This window comes from Trichomonas vaginalis, chromosome II (assembly GCF_026262505.1).
Source record: "Trichomonas vaginalis G3 chromosome II, whole genome shotgun sequence".
Taxonomy (NCBI): Eukaryota; Parabasalia; order Trichomonadida; family Trichomonadidae; genus Trichomonas; species Trichomonas vaginalis.
In genome coordinates, this window is record NC_067204.1 from 26,017,742 (window position 1) to 26,031,775 (window position 14,034).

The following is a 14,034-nucleotide window of genomic DNA, read 5'->3' on the forward strand; positions in this document are numbered from 1 at the left end:
ATCAAACATAAATCATATGAATCATAACAGTTTTACATACACTATCAAAGGCTATTGCTTATACTTTTCTATCTTTGTTCTATACAGCGTTATGATCCGATTACATTTATACTGAGCAAATTTAACGTACACTTTTGTAAAAATATGAGTAGCACAGCGAGGAGAGCAGCGTCGAACTTTGGAAATCTTCCATCATCTCGCTCTACCAAATCATATTCTGCTACAATGCGTAATACAGCAAGAACTAATTACAACGCAGATCTTGAAATGAAAAGAATCAAAACTACTTCACATATTAATGCCGAATTTTCAGAAAGAAGTGCACGCGCCAAAACTTCATACAAAAAAGTACCGACTCGAATCTCAAATCTAAATATTCGCGACATTGTTCAACCATTTAAAGAAGAACCAAAGGATGTTGTAGAAAAGGAAGAGAAAAATGAGACAGAAGTTGTAAATTCTAGCATTTTCTTAACGTTCGACCTTCTAAAAGCGATGACTCCAAAAAGATGTATTAATTATTTGACTCAAACACCAATATTTTTGAGAACCATGTTTATGGAAGGTTACTTAGACTCAGAGATTGTTAGCAGTGTAGCGCTTTCTCTAACCCAATCTGAATTACAAAAATTTATGATTAATATGACTCAAGAACTTAATTTCTACTCAGCAATACAAACATGCCAAACAATACCTGAACTTGAAGCCCACATTCCAAAGCTTATTTCAATGCAACGCATAACAATTTGGACAAAAATGGATAACTCAAATTATTTAACATCTCAAACACTGAAAGCAGTACTTCCTCTTGACCAATCATGTGTAGGTGTACCTTTCTTACATAAAGATGATTATAATACAGGAGATCCAGGAAATTTCCAAAATTTCTCAATATCAAACGATTTACCTTTGCTTCGCGGAGTTAAATCAATGTTATTGCTTCCAATCACTTTCTTTGATGACGAAGTTGTTGCTGTTCTTCAATGTGTTGGTCTTAAAAACCCAATTACAGAAGAACAAATGGAATTTACTCCATATTACTTCGAAGTTTTCAAGATTGTCCGTGATCTTATTCAGAAACGATTCTTCTCTGTTCCAACATATAGAGTTGTTCCATCTAATGTTTCAAACATTTTCTCCGAAGTAGAAACTTCTTCAGTTTCTCACACAGCGAAAATGATTTCGAAATTTTTCACGATGACAATTCCATGCGAGCAATGCGATTTGTTCGAGTTCGATGACAGGTACAGATGCCTTATAAGACTTTCCGATGGTGAGAGATTCGGAGAAGTTGAAGGAGGTGTCTCTTTCCAAGCAGGAATCTCTCCATCAATCGTGAATGTTCCTCATGGCCAAGTTCACGAAAAATTGTCAGAAGTATTGGACGGAAAGTTCGCGAATAGATCAATACTTAGTAGATCATTACAACAAGGAAGAGCTCATTATGTTATAACATTAAGAGCCAAACCAAACGCACCATCATTCTCCAACCAAGACTCAAAACTTGTATCCGAAATGACACCTTTAATTTGCGACGCATTGAAACTCGCGACATTTCTTCAAGACCAAAAGAACGAGAAGAAAGAGATTCAACACGAAAGAGATATCCTCGATGCTGCTATTGATACTATATCTGCCATATCTACAACAGGTGTTGATAAGTACACAGCGTTACTTGGAACAGCCAAGAAGTTATTTGGTTGCACTGAAATGTTTATTTGTATTTTCGATGGAAGATACATGAGATATTTCCCAACAGATGTCAAGTGCAAGTTCGAGGATTGCGCTGCTGGACAGGCTTATAACTATAGAGAGACAGTTTGGACAAGAGCAAATGATACAAAACAAAGATATTTGCCTCAATTATATGATCAGTTAAAAGTAAAAAGAGAAACATCAATTTGTTTCCCATACAGAGCAAATGGAAGAGTTGTTGGAAGTATCGAAATGATCAATCCTACAAGAATGGAATTGGATAAGAGCGAAGAGAAAATCTTCGGAAATATGTGTGGAGCTGTTGTCCATGAAACTTATGCAGCAAAAATTCAGTAACCAAGATTTTTTTTTAAAAATTTTTTGTTTGTTTTTATAAATAAAATATTACATAGTTTTACCGATGATCGCCTGATTTTATTGGATAATAGAGATTATAAACTAAATACTTTCTGGGATATTTCGATCATTATAGAATTCAATATGAAATTTACCTGAAAATTTGGATAATTTGTCTGGAATTAGATAGATGGATAAGGACATATATCTCGATAAAGTTACTTTAACGATTACAAAATGTTATTGTTTCAAAATCAGATGCGAAAACGATAAAACATCACTTTCTCTTCAAGATAGAACTGTACTTACATCATATTTTATTATGTTATCCATTAACATATGAAAACTGAAGACAAGATTTGAATATTTCTTATGGGTTAATTAACTCAGATTATGATCGATACATAACGTTTTAAGAATGTTAAAACAAAATCTCATTTTAAACACAATTACAATTAATTGAAAAGTTAATGAGAATAAAAAAAAATGATATTATAGATAATAACCCAAAATAGAATTATCAACTTCAAGTGAAGTTGCAATATATGAACTCCAAAGAAATCAATTCCGATATCCAATAGAAAACTGTAGCCATTTAAAAGTAATAAAATTTTTGTTGTTACAACTATCATATAGGAACGAAATTCTACATGTTCCTCAATGATTATGATGAATTTGTAAAAGATATTCAATTTCAAAATTTCATGATTATATATATTTTAGGGTATTATGAATTTATGTTCGTTAGAGGATAAAAGTAATGATTTTTTGAATACTTTCATCGAAATTTTTGAAAACAGTCAATAAATTGACGTTGTGATGTAAATTGTAACATTGTTAATAAAGATAGGGCATATTGCATATTTTTGATGGAAAAATGGTTAATAAATGAACGTTAAAAAATTAAACTATTCAATTCTTTTGAATACATTTTCAAAAATAAATTCAAATCGATAGATTTATAGGTATCATATTTATTTAACTGTAAAATACGGTTGCATTAAAAATATGATAGTTAATTATTCAAAATAATGCTCATTTACTATTGAATTTTATGTAAATGATTTTAATAGATTTCTAATCATCCATATAAACTAAAACAATTGTTAAATTGGTTTTAATCATTCAAATCCAAGTTTGAGATATTCTCAAAAGCCATGTTATATAATACGTTTTAAAATTTATTATTAAAAATAAAACTATGTTCAACTGTATTGTCTCATTTGTTCCAATAAGAATATTCAAAAATTTCAGATAAAAAAATAGCTATCTTCGAAATATGTTTAAACAATTTACCTGATATAATTATACATTCGTATATTTTTCAAACTTTCACAATTTTATGCTACAAGATTTTCAATTGAAATCATCTTAAATATACTCCAATACATATAAGATACTCCATTCACGATATAAAATTGCGTTAATGATTTCAATACTTCTCAATACTTTTGATAACAAACATAAAAAATGCTTGGAGGAGATATGCTTCTCGATGATTATAAGTTCTCAGTTGGTAACAAGAGAGAACTATTTAATATTGATCCAAATCCTACTACATGGACTCTTGCGATCTCCACAATTTTTGCAATGATGTCAAGATGTGATTCATTACAGCTCGATGCACACTTCTATTGTTGCATGCTAAGATCAGTCATAATGTAAACCTCTCAATTTTATTGTCGTGGGAAGTATCTCAATTCCTTCAAAAAAATTGAAAAACTATTTAATTTTAAAAATATAATACTTTTAATTAGTTAATTAATTGGAGATATTTTTAAAAAATCACTTTTGATAATACTTTTGAGAACTTTAATTAAAAAAATATATTCAAAAATATCCAGGATATCAAGAGGGAATTGTTCCTTATGAGGTATATAGTTATGATGTATACCTCATAAGGAACAATTCCCTCCTTAAAACGAGAAAACTTGTTCGAAATTGTTTATCATTTCGAACAAGTTTTCTCGTTTTTAATAAGAAACTAAAGGCTATGAGGCACTGATTATATATTAGTGCCTCACAGCCTTTAGTTTCTAATAGATAGCTGGGAAACTTTCTCAAATGATAAGTTATTCAGAGAAAGTTTCCCAGCTATCAAGAGGGAATTGTTCCTTATGAGGTATATAGTTATGATGTATACCTCATAAGGAACAATTCCCTCCTTAAAATCGTAGACATTTTTATACTTATTAATCAACCATTCAAAATCATATTCCTCTGAAAAGTTATTTTATAAAAATTTAGAATTTTAATAAATATAGAGTTTGAATTTCATACAATACCTATATATTTTCAATAATGGAATTTGAAAACCATTCTCAAAAGTTCTCAGAAAACCTTTTTTTCATTAATTTTAAGAAATCTGAGTATTAAATTAAGTGATAAATTCGTTTGACACTACTTTAATTTTTAAATTCAAAAAATTATATGTGCTTCTTAAAATGACTCAAAAAAATTTTATTATAAAATAATATATAATATTAAAAATCCCACAACATTTTTTACTTTACATAATCGTACTTCCTCGACGATTAATTTCCACTCAATTTCTATCGTTGACCGAACTTAGCATGCAACACTATTACGGTGTTATCAATATGACTATTACTGCAGTTCTAGGACTTATTCTAAATTTAGTTGCATCTGCTTTATTTATCAGGACCGACATTGCTCATGATGCATTTGGTCACGGATCTATTGGAATCAGAATAGTGTTTATAATTGCATTAGTTTATTCATCTATTTTACTTATGCATCATACAAAGACAACGATACACTCAATTGTCATTCCAAGATTAGGCGATGGTACTATTTTAACTTCTCATCCATTTATCTATTATTGCATATGCACAGCTTTCAGTTTGCCGGTAATATTCCTCAAAAGATTTGTTGATATGAATTTGTACTTTATCTTGGCAAATATAGCAGAGATGCTTGTCTTAGCTACAGTTATTTATTTCTTCGTTAAAGATATGAAAGATACTGGCTTCAATCCTGAGAAAAAACTTCAGTGGTTTGTCAAAGATTTCTGGGAGACAATTCATGGCTTTGCAACATGGATTGTCATTTTCTGGATCGGCCCATTCATTTGTGCTATTTCGAAGTATCTTAAAGACACAAAACAATCAACAATTATGAATGTTGTTTATTCATCATCAGCTCTTGCATTTATAGTTAACTTTGCAATTCCACTTTTAGGACACTTTCATTTTTATGGCATCTGTGACGAAGAACTGATCACAGGTTTTTATGATGAAAAATATGCAATGACGACCGTTGGACATGTTGGAGTTCTTATTAATGCATTAGTCACAAATGCTGGCTATATTTTCTTAGCCTCTAATGAACTGACACAACTTTTCCATAAGAATGAAAGTTTATTTGTTAAACTTTGGTCATATCTTACAATTATACTCCTTAATTGCTTACTTTTAACTTATTTTGAAGGCAGAAACGAGTTATATTTTGAAATCGTTGGAAATATCTCATATTTGTTCTTTTCTTTGATCCTACCTCCAATTTTGTATCTTAAAGCATTTAAATTCAGGGAAATATGGGGATTTATATCTGTATTCTTCCTTGTATTTGCTGTTGCTTTATCTTGTTGTATTATTTATGTTCATATTATAGAGTAAAATGTAATTTTTATGTAAATAACTTTTGAAAGAACAAATCGAAAGGTTTTATAGTGTGTTTGATTAAGTTTAAGAACCTTGAAGACTGAAAATTATAGATTTCTAATTTGGAAAATGTTCAATAAATGAAATTCACCGAAAATTCTTAGAAATGTACAACATTGCTATTGGTCATTTAGATCGGGACTTGTTATTGACAATTTATTGATCTTGATTGTTTCAAGTTCAAATTGAATGCTGTGAGATGGGACTTTTAATAACCATATGCTATTATGACAGATTTATATGATTGATTCATAAATGATTCATTATTAGAAACCTTACATATGAATTAACCAATTTTATCATTAACGAACTAGCATATGCTATCGTCAAGATACAGAAAAGTCATATTAAAGAAGCTGTGCTATCTATACACATTTTTCATTTTGAGGAATTTCGATAAGTTTAATTCTAAGTCCAATTTGATTAAAAAATTAAACAGATAACAAAATATTCTAATCATTTGCAAAAGGTACATTCACTATTTTTGACAAAATTTTAAATTTTCATGGGGTTGTAAATCTTATAATAACTAGATGAATAAGGAATGAATCCCAGTATAATGTGCATCATTATATTAAACACTATATGTAAGGCTAATGATTCTATTAACACTTATGAAGATCTATAGTATTTGAGCAGATAAATTTGATAATTTCCAAAACTCTTATATTTCAAAATTAAAGTGTGCGAATGCATTTAAATGAGAGCAAAAAGAGATTGATGCTGTTAAAACTAGGTGTTAATTTGCAATTATTTTGCATCACAAGAACTACCCAGTAAATTCGGCTATCTTTCTTTGCAATTATTCTCCATTATACATATAATATAATGGTTAGGGTTTGAAGAAAAGTTACTAGAGAATTATTGACTTTTGAAATAATGGGTAAAAAAGGGGGTTGGCGTCCTAAGGCGTCCTAGTGTAAATTTCTCAAAATTGTGATATTTACATCACATTTTTGAAAGGTTTATGGGCGTCCTAAGGGAAAATTGAATAGCTAGGGCGTCCCGAATTTTCATTCTAAGATTTAAATATATTATATACTTAAGTATAATACAAGCAATATAAAAATTAAATTTTTATTATGTTAACTTATAAGAAATTTTTTTGAATTATCGTTGATTTATTGTAATCTTTCCAGGCTATACTTTTGAAATCAACTTTACCTGTCATACGCATTAATGTAGTAGATGTCCAGGTGTAGCTATTATATCCCAGCAACATTGGTATTTTATCATTGTAAGATATCAAAATGAAGCGTTTTTCCAGATATAATTTTTCGTAAATTTTTCAAAAATAAGATGGTAAAAAAGCCTCGACTTGCTCGAAAAATAACAATTTTTTTACTTGTCAAAATAACCCTTTTACAGCATGGGCAGCTATTCAATCACTATTTCTTTTTCTAAAAGTATATTTTTCAAAAAAAATTAAGATCAAATTCGACAATTTCTTGATGAAAGCAAAAATATTACACATACTTCTAGATGCATGGGATAAAATATGCAATTATTCAATCAATTCGCATGATTTGAAAAAAAAATCTAAATTTGATAAAAATGTAGAAATTTTTTATTTTTAACTTGAGATTCGTTTTTTGATCCAATTTGTGAATTTTTTTGATCGGAATTTCAATTAATTTGTTGATCAAAAATGACCTCACAATGTTTGATCATAAGTGAAGTCATCTTCATGGGTATTTAGAAATTCCAAGAGAAATTGCTTATTTCTCGCAGATGTAATATCTGAGAAAATCGGATTTAAATATTCATAGAAACCCAAATCATTCTCCGGTTCGAATAATTCATCTGTTGCTTTTTCTGTTTTTTCTATGAATTTTAATAATTTGATTAATAAATCTTCATCAGGAAGAATTATTGCTGCATTTGTGATAAAATTCCATATTGAGGTAATATGGCAATAATTACATTTATAAAATGTAATTTATCCAAAATTTTTTGGCAAATTCGCATAATAGCATTAATATTTGAAGCTGAGATTAAACCTGTGATTACTTCTGTAACTTTTGGAAAATCATCGCAATTTAATATCTCTTTATATTGAATTGAGAAATAAAAAAAATCAAATGGATTCATTTCTTCAATTTCAAGGAGATTGTAAAAATTGATAGAAGTGTTATTGCAACAAATTGTATTTGCAGCAAAAAATATCATTTGCTCGATTCCATTTTTGGAATAAATTTGCTGGAACAATGTTAAATTAAAACAGTTGCTTAATTTTTCTTCATTGTTTTCATAAAAAAGTAACAAGTTTGCAACTGAAATTTCAAAATTTTGATAATTGCCAGTTCTTTCAGTAAATATATATATTTGCTTTTCTTCATCTAAAAATGGCAAATATTGATTTGCAATATTAACTAAAGTTTGGGATAAATTGTTCCAGTTTGATTTTACAATTTGTGAGCACATTATGTAATATGTAAATTTATCCGCTTTGTAGGAATTTAAAATTGTTTGTTGTTCTGTTTCAGTTAAATTACTGAATTTTTCAAGATTAATATTGTGATAAAAAATAGAATCCTTGAAACATTCTGATATCTTTTCAATGTTTAAAACGGATGCTAAAAAATGTAAAAGAACTTCATCAGTCACTGTGATTTTTTTGAAAAATTTATCCCAATTCAAGCATCCAATTGATCTTTCTGTCATTGTACTTATGCATTGATAAAGTTGATTTAATGAATCCGAAGAATAATCATTATGCTTGACTAGTTGAGTTAGTTGATACAGACTGTCGTCAGCCATTTTAAAAAAAAAGAATAAAATTGTATAGTAAATTATATTTGTGAAATTTGTGACGCTACATTCAATCTAAGACCAATATCTCAAAGAATTACTCATTTAAGTATTACTTTTCATTGTTTTTTAAAAAATATCTTTGCTTATTTGTTCACTTTTTTGACATTTATTATATGCTTTTTATCATATTTCCGATGATATGAATATATATTCTATATAAGAATGACGCTACATTCAATCTAAGACCAATATCTCAAAGAATTACTTATTTAAGTATTACTTTTCATTTTTGATTCAATTTTCGAACGGTTTTCGTAAATTTTGCATCATTTCATTTTTTAATGGGAAAATCATATATATTTAATCAAAAAAGAGCAAACTTTACAGACGAAAATAAAATATTTATCAGGGAACAATCTGATAAATACCAAAAATCAACATCGAGACATGAAAAAACGAATATAAGTTAGTATGGCTAAGTCGTGTATGGTGGCACTGCGTTTCACTTTACCCAATACTTGTGAATTTGACACTTTACAAAACCGTTAACGTGTATTTTACAACACAAACGACAACACTAACTTAACCTTAAATATTTACAAAACCACCACCCACTTCACTTCACTAACGAACTCACTAATGTAAAAAATAAACGTTCTCACTAACAACTTCACTAATGTTCTCATAAATTTTCCTCAATATCTTCATCATCAGTGTTAACCCTATTGTAGTCATACTTGAAGCCATAAACTTTCTCTAACTTCTTAACGTACAATTTACATAACTTACCTTCGTCATCGTATGGTTTAATGATATAACTATTTCTATCTTTATACACAGTCAATGAAAAGTCAACTGGTCTCGGATGTATTTGAAAGAACATGTTATGCTCAGGAAGGAAGAATAAATGTTTAAATGTATGTTTGTTATACTGTGGAATTCGAATGAGTTGCTTTTGTTCTGTCATTTACATCCAAATAAAAATTTTCAGTAAAAATAAAAAATAAACTTAAAATTAATGATCTCACCACCCTCACACGTATGAAAACATAGCACAAAAATAAATTTAGGTGAAGTGGTGAGATCTCACCTCTTTTTTCACCTCTTTTTTTCACCCTAGCCGCTAAGCGGCGAGACCCTTTGGGTCTTTTCTAACCATGTTGAATTCATTGCTTTATAACTCTCTTCCTTTCTCCAACTCTTCTAACTTCTTCTTAAGTTCAGCAATGTTGGCCTCATGAAGTTTAATCTTCCTTAATATACCTTCTCTATCTAATGGTTGCTTTATCTTTCTAAACTGAACTCTACCATCCTTCATAGTATGAACGTAAAAACCTTCTGGAACCGCTCCTGATTTAATGTATTCTACCAAAAACTTTTGTTTCATTGCTTCAGTGACTTTAGTCGTCATTTTACTCTAAATAAAATGTTCAAATAAAATAAAAATAACGTTATTTTTCAGTAAGGAAACGCAGGAGTTTTACGATTTATTTGAGGAGTAGGTTCTGGTTTAAATGTTGGAGTCGGTTTAGGAGTTGACTTTTGAACAGGAGTTTGTACTTCCATAGGTTCAGGAGTCATTGAAGGTTTTGCTTGTGAAGGCGTTGTTTTGGCGAAGGTGTTGGAGTTTGTTTAACTTCAGCTACTTCAGTATTATTTACAACATTTGCTTTGTTTCTTTTCAACATCATTACTGCTCCTGCTGTAGCTAGCAAACCTAGTGGGAGGACCATATCTTATATAAGGACTTGACCAAATGCTATTTTGACAGGAGCTGGTGGAACACCTAACCTTGGTGAAACTGCTCTTTGCCATTGTGCAGCTCGTAAGAAATATTCAATAGGTGCTCCATAATCGTTTGGTAAAGTTTGTTTCACAGATGGTGAAGGTTCACGAGAGCTTGATGAAGAACTCATTTATAAGCTTTAAAAATAAACGTTCATCCTTTATTCCTCACTGTCGTCAGTTGCTAAGTTATAGTCGTCAAGTCTTATTATTGGTATGCCTGACTGTCTTACTTGTATTGCAAAGCAACAATCCCTCATAAATCCAATAAGTGGCTTTGGTACATTTCAGTTGCTAGTTCAATAGGTCCTTTAACAGACAATTTGTATGTTATTGGAGCAGTAGATGTTTGACCTTGCTGGAAGCAAAAGTCCACTTCTGTTGGAAAACCACATAAGAAATGTGTGTTGTCATAGCTACCCATTTATGTTCCACACTACCATCATCCACCAATGACCTCATAACATCTTCATTAAATCCTATCATATCATTGTTTGTATTGCAAGCGTTCGCAACCATTTCATAAAATACAGGTCCATATGATTTTTCAGGTTCTGCAGGCATATTTCCATAAGCTCCCATGGAAAGCTGAAGATATTTAAACTTAGGGTTCTCAAAATTAACATAATAGTTGTCTTTCTTTCTAAATAGTGCCCAAATACTTTTAACATTAATAGGCGTATAAGCTGCTGTAAATGTTGCACTTGAACTATCTGTATTCTTTGAGAATGAACCATCCATAGGAATCCAATCCATAACTTAACAGGAAAACATAAAGCCTCGTTTGTATAATGTTCTACAAGTTCTGTATAAATGTTAGGTCTAAAGAGAATGACTTTGGATGAATGAAACATTCATTAAAATCCATCTTTGTTCGAAATAGTTGCTGGTTACAGTTGTAATAGTAACTTTCCACTAGCTTCTATTGCCTTCGTTATCATAGTGAATGGTTCATTCCATGGAACAAATTTATTTGTCGGTGGATTTGAATCTGAAGCAAATGCAACTTTAAGAGTTGGATTGAAAGCAATGATATCATTTACAGATATAGATGTGCATTGTAAGGCGTCGCTACTGAACTTTACTTTAAGCTGAATGTTTCCTGCAAAAGCTGGAATAAATCGAATAGCTTCTAATGGAAGGAATCTTCTAACAGGAATTCTTAAACGAAGCTTAAAATCAAATGATTTTCCTGCTGTAATTGGACCACTAACAATTTGTCCTGTTCTGCATGTTCCCGAATGACTCCATACATCTTCATGTCGAGTCTTGAGAAAACATCTACTTTCTTTATTTGTTCGGTAGTTTGTGAGTTTGAAGTTATATATGCTTCTTCTCTTGCGTTGTCTTGAGAATATACGATACGACCATTTGCAAGGATTTGATATCCAGCAACTGCATAGAAAGCGTCATCGAAACCAATCCAAAATCCTGGTGGGTTTGTTTTATTGGAACCTGAACCAATTTCTTTATCTACAATAAATTGACCTTCCATTTTATACGTAATGAATGTATTGTAAAGTCCAACATATTTTCACCAGGAGGTGAGAGATTGAATGTTACCCATGTGTTATCTTTAGCAGTTCCAGGTTGTGATGGAATCTTTGCGTCAGAATATTTTCTATTAGTGTCACCAATTTGAACTGCATTGTCTATGATATCGAAATATGAGCGAATCTGATGAATATGCTCTGCTGGAGTAAATTCGTTTAGCTGTTCGTTCTGCATGTATTTACTTCAGATAAAAATATCTATTTACTTCATTATTCTCACTCTTCTTCTTGGTATTCGTGGTGGAAGTTGTTTCTTGACATTTTCAATGAACTGTACATTCTCTTTTGTCTCAACTTCTTTCACTGGCGGGTCAGGGGTCTTTGACTCGGTTTGTTTTTCAATGAAATTCACGAACTTTGCAATAAGCTCTTGATTCGTTATTGAAAGTACATCTGGCTTCTTTTCTTCTTGTTCTATTGACTTTTCAGTTTGAATAGAAGGCTTAACATGGCCTTCACCCTTGCCATGCACCTTAATGTTGTCGCTCTCTGTATTCGCTAATGGAACCTTTCTTTTTCTTACATATATTTTACCATCTTTACTCTGACTTACATAATAGAAAGGATGTTGTATTCCTCTGGCGTCATTTAATATAATAGACTCTCGTTCTGATTTTGACAAGCTCATTTTACATCGGTTAAAGTTTTAATTTAGTTTTTTATCTGCAGTCAAATGACTCAGACAAGCCCTACGGACAAGACCCAAGGTGTCATAGATGTTGAAGCATTGAAGAAAGAAATTCGTGAGCAAATTTTATCCGAACTGAAGGAACAAAAACAAGAACAAAAGCCAGAGAGACCAAAGAGAAAACTTAGTGAAAAACAACTAGCTGCATTAGCTGCTGGAAGACAGAAGAACCCACGTTTGCTGGCGAAAAAAGCTAGAGAAGAAGCAAAAGCTAAAGAAGCTGAAGCAAAGAAAGAGTAAATGGTTTATTTTTATCCGAATTAAATGTATAGACAAATACCTTTAACTGTTGCGTTCAGTAGTGAAAACCCTGACGTCAAAATAAAGGGGAACAGAGTAACGTTTAAGTTTCCAACAGACTGGATTGTGAACATAAATGAAGAGAAGTACATTGGCATAACATCTATGTATATAACACGTGCTTTCAGAAAGGTTGACTTTATACTTCAAGTCGAGATAGAAAATGACGAACAGTCTTTAAGCGCCCAAAACATTCACATATACAAATACTTTAAAGACGATACAACATTGTTGCAATGTATGATTTCATTTAATGAGATGTTCGAGAAAAAGTTCAATATTGAAGTACAAACTTTACAGCCTTTACGTGAGTTTCTTGCACAACTGAAAGAAGAAGGTAGTCAGCCACAACTTATAGACTTTCATTATGAATTTAATGAAAATGAAGATGGAACTCATGACTGTCAATTCATTGTATTCTCACCATTCAATGAAGTCGCTAAAAAGAAAGAAAATCCATTACGTATAAGATTTCAAATCTCCGAACCAAGTGATGATTTTAAGAATGTTTTCAATTATGATGCAATGCTTCCGAGGAAAAATGAATTTTCAAAGATTGTAACACCTGGCATTTGGGATAGAAAGCAAGCAATACTTTACTCTAATATAGCCAAAGGCGTTGAAAATGAGTTCATTGGTCATACAAGAACTTCACCACTTCCTAACCCTAAATACTATAAATTAACTGGCTTCAATCGTGAGTTTTGGATAGACATGTTCTCCACTCATGACCATAAATGTCCAGTGTTCTTACCTCCAGATGGGAAGGACTGTCTCTACATTGAAGCACAACTCTTAAACTCTACCATCGCAGTATTGTAAAATCTACGCTAGCTTTATTTTTATCACGAATGACCTCATTGCTGACAAAAATAAATGACCTCAGAACTTCAACTTACGAATAAAGCTTGTTTTAGTCGTTATTGAAAAGTTGAACTTTTCAGCAAAGCAAGGTTGACATGACTTACATAAGTCGAATGCAATCTCTTGACCATCATGAAGTGCTTTGTAAAGTTTCATTAAACTGAACTCAGAGTCTTTGTCATATGTTCCAACAGGTATGTGAATGTTCTTATCTTCATTGTAATAGCATTGTATAGCTTCAGGAAACATTTCATTAGCGGTTAAAGCAATAACATCTTGCTTCACGCCTTTCATTCTGCAGTGAAATGCAACTTCATTTAAATCGTTAGTGAGTAAGTCTATGTAGGTCTTCTTT

General features: G+C 31.0%; 5 protein-coding genes and 1 pseudogene across 6 annotated transcripts, besides 3 other annotated features; 5 read left to right on the forward strand and 1 right to left on the reverse strand.

Annotated features, from left to right (window-relative positions):
• Positions 1-84: 84 nt before the first annotated feature.
• On the forward strand, positions 85-2,114 carry TVAGG3_0611640 (oxygen sensor histidine kinase response regulator DevS/DosS family; the record flags this gene model as incomplete). Its single annotated transcript, XM_001304645.1, has 1 exon — positions 145-2,052. One exon carries the CDS (start codon positions 145-147, stop codon positions 2,050-2,052), a length of 1,908 nt encoding a protein of 635 aa, XP_001304646.1.
• A 1,408-nt stretch (positions 2,115-3,522) lies between these two features.
• TVAGG3_0611650 (uncharacterized protein) lies at positions 3,523-3,717 on the forward strand (the record flags this gene model as incomplete). The annotated part of the gene is made up of 1 exon (XM_001304646.1): positions 3,523-3,717. The coding sequence occupies one exon, from the start codon at positions 3,523-3,525 to the stop codon at positions 3,715-3,717; it is 195 nt and encodes a 64-aa protein (XP_001304647.1).
• A 935-nt stretch (positions 3,718-4,652) lies between these two features.
• TVAGG3_0611660 (amino acid transporter family) lies at positions 4,653-5,690 on the forward strand (the record flags this gene model as incomplete). Its single annotated transcript, XM_001304647.1, has 1 exon — positions 4,653-5,690. The coding sequence occupies one exon, from the start codon at positions 4,653-4,655 to the stop codon at positions 5,688-5,690; it is 1,038 nt and encodes a 345-aa protein (XP_001304648.1).
• Positions 5,691-6,199: 509 nt separating this feature from the next.
• Positions 6,200-6,617: a mobile genetic element.
• Positions 6,618-8,954: a mobile genetic element.
• On the reverse strand, positions 7,390-8,495 carry TVAGG3_0611690 (annotated as a pseudogene). The gene has a single exon. A coding segment is annotated over exon 1 (1,106 nt).
• Positions 8,955-8,973: 19 nt separating the features above from the next.
• Positions 8,974-14,034: part of a mobile genetic element that runs on past the window's edge.
• Positions 12,483-12,755, forward strand: TVAGG3_0611710 (uncharacterized protein; the record flags this gene model as incomplete). The annotated part of the gene is made up of 1 exon (XM_051240059.1): positions 12,483-12,755. A coding segment is annotated over one exon (273 nt), but the record flags the coding sequence as incomplete, so codon positions are not given.
• On the forward strand, positions 13,074-13,637 carry TVAGG3_0611720 (uncharacterized protein; the record flags this gene model as incomplete). Its single annotated transcript, XM_051240060.1, has 1 exon — positions 13,074-13,637. The coding sequence occupies one exon, from the start codon at positions 13,074-13,076 to the stop codon at positions 13,635-13,637; it is 564 nt and encodes a 187-aa protein (XP_051097884.1).